The 10,000-nt window shown below is 40.8% G+C and overlaps 1 protein-coding gene across 1 annotated transcript in view; it reads left to right on the top strand.

Annotated features, from left to right (window-relative positions):
• Positions 1 to 10,000, top strand: part of LOC306748218 (SH3 and multiple ankyrin repeat domains protein 2-like) — a gene marked incomplete at its 3' end in the record, with an annotated part of 110,041 nt that overhangs the window by 75,413 nt on the left and 24,628 nt on the right. The window contains exon 15 of the mRNA XM_079231358.1: positions 2,784 to 2,908. Within this exon, the coding sequence (XP_079087484.1) occupies positions 2,784 to 2,908 (125 nt within the window). The remainder of the gene's footprint in view (positions 1 to 2,783; positions 2,909 to 10,000) is intronic.

Raw genomic sequence — 10,000 nt, forward strand, 5'->3', positions numbered from 1 at the left:
ATTTTATTATTGAATTATTGTGTTATTATATCATTTTATTATTTATTATTATTATACCATTTTATCCTTTTATTATTGTATCATTGTATTATGTTCTTTTTTGTTTATTTTTATTTTACTTTTACTGAGCAGTGTTATTTTTGTTTATTTATTTTATCATTTTATTATAAATAATATTGTGTGTGTACGTGTCTGTGTGTGTGTATGTGTGTGTGTGTGTGTGTGTGTGTGTGTGTGTGTGTGTGTGTGTGTGTGTGTGTGTGTGTGAAAGAACCCCCCCCCCCCCCTCCAGCAAAAACATGCAAATTAGTTTTGCTATTATAAATCCATTTGAAAGGAACTTTACTGTGACCTCTGGAGAACACACACACACACACACACACACACACACAGCATGATGGCATGTGTTACGAGTGTTTCCAGTGGCCGTTATTATTTTAGAAGTCTGAAGGAACTGATCAAGTCTCCGTCACAGAGGAGAGAACGCAGAACGTTCTCATTGATCGATCGGCTCCACGTCTCCTCGTGGGCCTGGTGAACATCAGCATGACATCACGGTCATGACATCACGGTCATGACATCACGGTCATGACATCACGGTGAAGACATCACGGTCATGACATCACGGTCATGACATCACGGTCATGACATCACGGTGAAGACATCACGGTCATGACATCACGGTCATGACATCACGGTCATGACATCACGGTCATCAGGATGTTGTGATGGAGTCTTTGATGTTCACCACGAGACGCCTCTAAAAATAGAGCTGCTGCGTCGTTTCTATGACGATTCTCTTCACGTCGTCATTCACAAACCAGCAGATCCACTAGATCATAAACCAGCAGATCCACTAGATCATAAACCAGCAGATCCACTAGATCATAAACCAGCAGATCCACTGGTTCACAAACCAACAGATCCACTGGATCACAAACCAGTGGATCTGCTGGTTCACTGTGAGGGAAGTTAGTGTGTTTTATAAAGATATCTGAGAGCGAGGGAGGAAGAGAGAAGAAGAGTGGGAGGAAGAGGAGAGAGGAAGAAGAGGAGAGAGGAGAAAGAGGAGAGAGGAGGAAGAGGAGGAAGAGAGATGAGGAAGAGTAAAAGAGAAGAAGAGAGGGAGGAAGAGATTCGAAGAGAGAGAAGGAAGATGAGAGAGGAGAAAGAGGAGAGAGGAGGAAGAGGAGAGAGGAGGAAGAGGAGGAAGAAGAAGAAGAGCAAAAGAGAAGAAGAGGGGAGGAAGTGAGAAGAGAAAGGAGGAAGAGAGAAGAAGATAGAAGAGGAAGAGGAGGAAGAGACGCTGACATGGATGAAGAGGAAAAGAGGAAAAGAGGGATTTGGCCTGAAAAACAAGAGGAATGTTCTCGTCATCCTGACACACTCTGCTCTCACCCCGGGGGAACTGACCCAGCCGAGCTTATCCTCACACACACACACACACACACGCACGCACACACACACACACACACACACACACACACACACACACACACACACACACACACACACACACACACACACACACACACACACACACACACACACACACACACTGATGCTCGAGCTGTCACATAAGCTTATGTCCTTTTTTGCTTTCTGCGTTTCCGCAGTTTCTTTACGCTCCTCGTCCATCTCTCTCGTCCTCTTCCTCCTCCTCTTCCTCCTCCTAAGTCTACATCTCCATGTCATACACACACACACACACACACACACACACACGCACACACACAGTAGAAAGCCTCATGATACTCGGTCCGGCTCTTCAGAGGACGAGTTACAGGAAGCGTCACGCTGTCAACACGGGTTTGTTTCTCCTGTAACCTTCCCCAGAGCAAGAGGGTGTGTGTGTGTGTGTGTGTGTGTGTGTGTGTGTGTGTGTGTGTGTGTGTGTGTGTGTGTGTGTGTGGGTGTGTGTGTGTGTGTGTGTCTGTGTGTGTGCATCAGCCTTAGCTTATTAATGAAACACTCATCTTGTGTTTGTTGTAATTTACATTTCTGTGTTTTGTCCGTTAAAATCATTTTTCTCGTGTTTGTGACGTTTGGTTGAACTTTTTCTGCTTCATTTGTTTCACCGTTTGATCTAAAAGAGGATTTTGTTATCTCACTGTTGCAAGAAATATTAAGCATGTATTTATTTTGGGGGGTTTTCCTGTTTGCTGTCCCTGTTTTTTTATTATTACGTTAAAAAGTTACTTCCACCTCACTGTGGAGCCCGTTAAGTAAAAAATGAAAAAGATAACATTACAAAATATAACGTTCATTTTTCATTTCATAACATCAAAACCACTATTTGCCTTCATTATAATAATAACATTATAATAATGTAGTCATGTTTTCGTAAAAGTCGGGTTAGGCCGCTAATATAATATATATAATATATATAAGATAAGCCGCTACTACCTTCGGTGGTTGTCCCCGCTAGCTCCCCGCTGTAACCAGCTAGCGCTGCTGCTAGCTCCCCGCTGCTGCTGCTACTGCCCATGCCGGAGCTGGTCCTGCTACCTTCGGTGGTTGTCGAGAAGCTAGCGGGGAGCTAGCAGCAGCGCTAGCTGGCTACAGCGGGGACAACCACCAAAGGTAGCAGTGGCTTATAACCCAACTTTTACGTCAGCTGACCTCAACAAAGTGGCGTCAAGACGTGGACTTTTAGTTTAGTTTAGTCTTCGCAGCCTCTGGGAGATTTATTTGTAAAAACCAAAGTCTTTATGCTAAGCTAGGCTAAACAAGCCCACCTTGTTTTAGTACCTTCCTCTCTAACTCCTCCCCTTCCCCTCCAGCGGACACGCCCATCGAGGAGTTCACTCCCACGCCCGCCTTCCCCGCGCTGCAGTACCTGGAGTCCGTGGACGAGGGCGGGGTGGCATGGCAGGCCGGGCTCCGGACCGGGGACTTCCTCATAGAGGTAAGAGCTTGGCTCCTCCCCCTTTTAAACCTGCAGAACCTGGTCCAGAGGACCCTGGGGGGGCAGGACCTAGTCCAGAGAACGCTGAGGGAAGAACCTGGTCCAGAGAACCCTGAGGGGGCAGAACCTGGTCCAGAGAACCCTGAGGGGGCAGAACCTGGTCCAGAGAACCCTGAGGGGGCAGAACCTGGTTCAGAGAACCCTGGGGGGGCAGAACCTGGTTCAGAGAACCCTGAGGGGGCAGAACCTGGTTCAGAGAACCCTGGGGGGGCAGGACCTGGTCCAGAGAACGCTGAGGGAAGAACCTGGTCCAGAGAACCCTGAGGGGGCAGAACCTGGTCCAGAGAACCCTGAGGGGCAGAACCTGGTCCAGAGAACGCTGAGGGGCTCGAGAAAGAAGCACTTTTTGTTGAATCCGTTTCTGGTTTCTGCCTCTGGCGTCCTGGTTGGTTGTACGTTGAATCTCATGCCGACGTTAACACGCACACACACATCATAACACACACATGATAACACACACATATCACAACACACACATCATAACACACACATAAGCTGTAACTTGAGACTTCTGCCTCTGATTTCACTCAAAGCTTCAGTTTGTCCGAGTTCTGCTGACTTCTGCCGACGTTCCCGAGGGTTTGACGACTCTTGTGAGGACAGGAATGTGTCATAATAGTCGAGGGCCGTTGAGCAACACCTGCTTTTATTAGAAACTGCTCCCCTTTACTGTGATATTGTCAGAATTTAACAAGGCTGTTGTTGTTGTTTACATTCGTGTTGCAATAACTCCAGTGTTGCCTTGTAATTGACCTTAAAGGTACAACACATGTAACACATCTTTAGACTGGTGTTAGTCGGAGGGTGATGAAGGAATGTGTCTTCATTGAACCGCAAGTCCTTCCTTCCCGCTGCTGACAGGCTGCACAACAAGCTGAGATCTTATAACAAACACTTCTAACACTTTAATCACTTTGGCCACTTTAATTACGTTCATCTGGTGCAATATAAATACATTTAAATACTTTTTATTCCGTCTGTATATTTAATATTGCTATTCTAGACTGTTTTTACTGTTTATTTATATTACTTGATTTGTATTTACTATGTGTCTCTGGTGTGCACTGCTGCTTTAATCCTGCAATGTCCCCACTGCGGGACTACTAAAGGATTATCTTATTTTATCTCATCTCATCGTCCAGGACGTGAGCGTCAGAGACACTTGAGTCAACGCTGATGAATCAGATCTGTGTGTGAATTAAAGGTATCGTCTCATCAAAATGAAGCGGTGCCACTCTTCATCTGTTGGGTTTATTAGAACTCATTTCAGCACCGGGAGCTGTCCGCCGCTGACGAACGACATCACTTCTCTCTCCACGTTGGATTTCATTCCATTTGCACTTGGATATAAAAACAAGTTTAGATTATAGACAGATTAGATATAGATCCACTCGGGGCTCATTTTATCTGGGGTCACGTCCACAGACTGACAAGGTGGTGGTCGTCATAGTGACGACACCCGCTGGTTTGTGGACTGATGTTCTGAAGCCTCGAGTCGGCCGTCGCCATCTTGGATTACGCCCCTCGTCATCGTGCCTTTTTACAGGCAGTTAACAGGAAGTAACATTTTTAGGTTGAAATAGAACTTTATTTTGTGAATTAGATTTTATATTGGCAAGAGTTTCCGGTGTAAAACGTGCTAGCTTAGCTTTGGCTAACTCCGCGCTCTCCATGCTAGCAGCCGCCGGTCGCTACTGAGCATTCACGACAACAGAGACGAGAACGAAGACGGCTCACTCCTCCCGTCAGGAGGGAGAGGCCGTGTTGTTGTTGTTCCCTTAGCGTCAATGAGCTGATGGATGACATGACAACCTGACACTGGGGTCTGCATAGGGCTGTGTGGTTTACCAGTTCCACATTTCCATACGGTATGAATTTTTCATATGTCGTCATACCGGCATAGCCATAACAACTGTAGTCGCTCTTCTGAGGACGCAGCGGTCTGAGCTACTTACTGTCATGTTATAACTTTAGTCATGTTATAACTTTAGTCATGGTTGTAACTTTAGTCATGTTGTAACTTTAGTCATGTTATAACTTTAGTCATGTTATAACTTTAGTCATGTTATAACTTTAGTCATGTTCTAACTTTAGTCATGGTTCTAACTTTAGTCATGTTATAACTTTAGTCATGTTATAACTTTAGTCATGGTTCAAACTTTAGTCATGTTATAACTTTAGTCATGGTTCTAACTTTAGTCATGTTATAACTTTAGTCATGGTTATAACTTTAGTCATGGTTGTAACTTTAGTCATGTTATAACTTTAGTCATGTTCTAACTTTAGTCATGGTTCTAACTTTAGTCATGTTATAACTTTAGTCATGGTTATAACTTTAGTCATGTTATAACTTTAGTCATGTTGTAACTTTAGTCATGTTGTAACTTTACTCATGTTATAACTTTAGTCATGTTATAACTTTAGTCATGGTTATAACTTTAGTCATGGTTGTAACTTTAGTCATGTTATAACTTTAGTCATGTTGTAACTTTAGTCATGGTTGTAACTTTAGTCATGTCATAACTTTAGTCATGTTGTAACTTTAGTCATGTTACAACTTTAGTCATGTTATAACTTTAGTCATGTTGTAACTTTAGTCATGTTATAACTTTAGTCATGTTATAACTTTAGTCATGTTGTAACTTTAGTCATGGTTATAACTTTAGTCATGTTGTAACTTTAGTCATGTTGTAACTTTAGTCATGGTTGTAACTTTAGTCATGGTTATAACTTTAGTCATGTTCTAACTTTAGTCATGTTATAACTTTAGTCATGTTCTAACTTTAGTCATGGTTCTAACTTTAGTCATGTTATAACTTTAGTCATGGTTATAACTTTAGTCATGTTATAACTTTAGTCATGTTGTAACTTTAGTCATGTTGTAACTTTAGTCATGTTATAACTTTAGTCATGGTTATAACTTTAGTCATGGTTGTAACTTTAGTCATGTTATAACTTTAGTCATGTTGTAACTTTAGTCATGTTGTAACTTTAGTCATGTTGTAACTTTAGTCATGTTATAACTTTAGTCATGTTATAACTTTAGTCATGTTATAACTTTAGTCATGTTATAACTTTAGTCATGTTATAACTTTAGTCATGTTGTAACTTTAGTCATGTTATAACTTTAGTCATGTTATAACTTTAGTCATGTTGTAACTTTAGTCATGGTTATAACTTTAGTCATGTTGTAACTTTAGTCATGTTGTAACTTTAGTCATGGTTGTAACTTTAGTCATGGTTATAACTTTAGTCATGTTCGAACTTTAGTCATGTTGTAACTTTAGTCATGTTGTAGCTTTAGTCATGTTGCAACGTTAGTCATGGTTGTAACTTTAGTCATGTTGTAACTTTAGTCATGTTATAACTTGAGTCATGTTGTAACTTTAGTCATGTTGTAACTTTAGTCATGTTGTAACTTTAGTCATGTTATAACTTTAGTCATGTTATAACTTTAGTCATGTTGTAACTTTAGTCATGTAATAACTTTAGTCATGTTGTAACTTTAGTCATGGTTGTAACTTTAGTCATGTTGTAACTTTAGTCATGTAATAACTTTAGTCATGTTATAACTTTAGTCATGTTATAACTTTAGTCATGTTGTAACTTTAGTCATGTAATAACTTTAGTCATGTTATAACTTTAGTCATGTTATAACTTTAGTCATGTTGTAACTTTAGTCATGTAATAACTTTAGTCATGTTGTAACTTTAGTCATGTTATAACTTTAGTCATGGTTGTAACTTTAGTCATGTTGTAACTTTAGTCATGTTATAACTTTAGTCATGTTGTAACTTTAGTCATGTAATAACTTTAGTCATGTTGTAACTTTAGTCATGTTATAACTTTAGTCATGTTATAACTTTAGTCATGTTGTAACTTTAGTCATGTTATAACTTTAGTCATGTTCTAACTTTAGTCATGTTGTAACTTTAGTCATGGTTGTAACTTTAGTCATGTTATAACTTTATAGTCATGTTATAACTTTAGTCATGTTGTAACTTTAGTCATGTTGTAACTTTAGTCATGTTGTAACTTTAGTCATGGTTGTAACTTTAGTCATGTTGTAACTTTAGTCATGGTTATAACTTTAGTTATGTTATAACTTTAGTCATGTTATAACTTTAGTCATGTTGTAACTTTAGTCATGTTATAACTGTAGTCATGTTGTAACTTTAGTCATGTTATAACTTTAGTCATGGTTGTAACTTTAGTCATGTTATAACTTTAGTCATGTTATAACTTTAGCCATGTTATAACTTTAGTCATGTTATAACTTTAGTCATGTTATAACTTTAGTCATGTTATAACTTTAGTAATGGTTATAACTTTATAACAACAAGTAATAACCCACAACTAACGCTCTTTAACAGGTAAAACACAACACAACAGTTTGTGACACATAAACAATTTGTAACACTAATATGTGTACATTCATAAAATTACACGGCCAAACTGCATGCTGGGTAAAGCTCGCCCACTATCACACCAAGAAGAAACTCTGTCACAGCAAGAGACAGACTCTTCTGGTCTGTCTCTTCCTGTTTTTTTCCCATACCTAGGTTCGTTTGGTTTGAAGTTACTTTGGTAGTTATTTGTTTTGATGCTTAGAAAAACACATTTTAAACTGAATCTGATCCCAAACAGTTGAATAGGTTCTGTGTGTTCGTCTCTCTGAATCCTGTGTGTGTGTGTGTGTGTGTGTGTGTGTGTGTGTGTGTGTGTGTGTGTGTGTGTGTGTTTAAACATCTGCTTTTGTCTCTGCATGAGTGCACATGTCCCCTTAATGTACATTAGCAGAACATTTCCATTTGCATGCATGATTTAGGGCTCGGCCGAGCATCAATCTTTCATCTTTCTGTTTGTCGCGAGCGCTCCAACCGTTCGGCTGAAATGCGTTCGAACGCCGAACGTCGTCGCCGAAGAAAGGACTTCCTGTTGACGTCACCTGTGAGAGAGTCTTCCCTCTAGAGTCTAAACGCTGCTTTAAGTCAAAGCAGCTCACTGAGGCCCCACCCCCATTTCACATAGTATAACATATTATTTTTTTGGTCAGATTAAAATGAGATTAAAGTTCTTCATCAAGCAGCTAACTAGCGGATAAAAACACTCGGATCGTATCGGCTCAAAAAAAGTAGCAAATATAGCTTTTATAGATCCCTGATCAGGTTGTTTTGCCGCGATACTGATTATTGATCGTTGATGATCCATATATACAGAAATTTGTACTTTCACTTTGTTAAAGTATTGTATCGTGTATTTCTTCGACGCCGAGAAACGTGACAAAAGGTTACTGAGAGACATTGGGTCACGTGTGTGTGTGTGTGTGTGTGTGTGTGTGTGTGTGTGTGTGTGTGTGTGTGTGAGATGGAGTAAAGCACTTACTCTCTTATATAACACACAACTTTGGCCGAGAGAAGAGACGTGAGACCAGTGTAACATGCATCTGCCTCCTTTGCCCTCAGGTGTGTGTGTGTGTGTGTGTGTGTGTGTGTGTGTGTGTGTGTGTGTGTGTGTGTGTGTGTGTGTGTGTGTGTGTGTGTGTGTGTGTGCACTTGTGCTTCTGTCAGATGTCTGCCTCTCTGCAGCTCTCTGAGGACGCCGCTGTCAGTCGTGTGCAGTGAGCGAACAGCGCCGTCCTTCTTCCTCCAGAAGGCTCTTAAACCAGCGAGAGCTACGACATCATCATATAATGTTTAATCAGCTATGACATCATCATATAATGTATAATCAGCTATGACATCATCATATAATGTTTAATCAGCTATGACATCATCATATAATGTTTAATCGGCTATGACATCATCATATAATGTCCAATTGGATCTCCAGATTAAGAGATTTGTATGTCTCTCTGTCTCTTTGTCTCTCTGTCTCTTTGTCTCTTTGTCTCTTTGTCTCTTTGTCTCTTTGTCTCTCTGTCTCTCTGTCTCTCTGTCTCTTTGTCTCTCTGTCTCTTTGTCTCTTTGTCTCTTTGTCTCTTTGTCTCTTTGTCTCTCTGTCTCTCTGTCTCTCTGTCTCTTTGTCTCTCTGTCTCTTTGTCTCTTTGTCTCTGTGTCTCTCTGTCTCTTTGTCTCTTTGTCTCTCTGTCTCTCTGTCTCTCTGTCTCTTTGTCTCTTTGTCTCTCTGTCTCTCTGTCTCTCTGTCTCTTTGTCTCTCTGTCTCTTTGTCTCTTTGTCTCTTTGTCTCTGTCTCTTTGTTTCTCTGTCTCTTTGCCTAAAGGTCCAGTGAAAGGTTGTGTGTTCTATTCTCTTCTGTCTCCTTTAGATGTAGTTTTGTCTCGTCCCTCTAGAAGCAGAGCGCCTTAACATGCGGTTAAATATAGAAGAGAAGCCGACTGTCAAACGGTTCGTTGCAGTCTGACCTCATTTCAGATCTGGAGTCCAGACACACAAAAACACAACAAAAAACACACACACCTTGTTGAAGAAATGCATGTCCCCCAACCTGCAGTTGTACTCTTCCTCCCTGAAACATCACCCTCATCATCCTCATCACCCCTTTAATGAACTCTGTGTGTCAGATCCTCCGGCTGCACGCGACTTCTTCTTCTTATCAATGCGTGACGCGTCTTGTGCGATGCAGACGTGTTGTGCGATGCAGACGTGTTATGCGATGCAGACGTGTTGTGCGATGCAGACAGACTTCATGTTTATTTGTGTGCATTGAAATGGTTCTACGTTCCTGCCTGAGGGGGGAAAGAGGTGCAGCATTAAGAACTTTATATTATGTACTGATATTAAAGCAAGACAATACTCACAATAAATGTATTGAATAACAATTTGTGTGTGTGTGTGTGTGTGTGTGTGTGTGTGTGTGTGTGTGTGTGTGTGTGTGTGTGTGTGTGTGTCACTGCCTGATAGATCCAGTGGACACACACACTTACTACGCTTACTCGAGGACCAAATGTGGATTCATCCGCCGCTGAAAATAGTCCCTAAAGAATGTGTTGCTTCCTCCTTTTTGTCTGATGAAAAAGCTGCAATGAGCAGCTGGTTTAGGGAAGAATTCATAACATCTGTTGCTTTAAGA

The sequence above is a fragment of the Taurulus bubalis genome (assembly GCF_910589615.1).
Source record: "Taurulus bubalis genome assembly, chromosome: 15".
Taxonomy (NCBI): Eukaryota; Metazoa; Chordata; class Actinopteri; order Perciformes; family Cottidae; genus Taurulus; species Taurulus bubalis.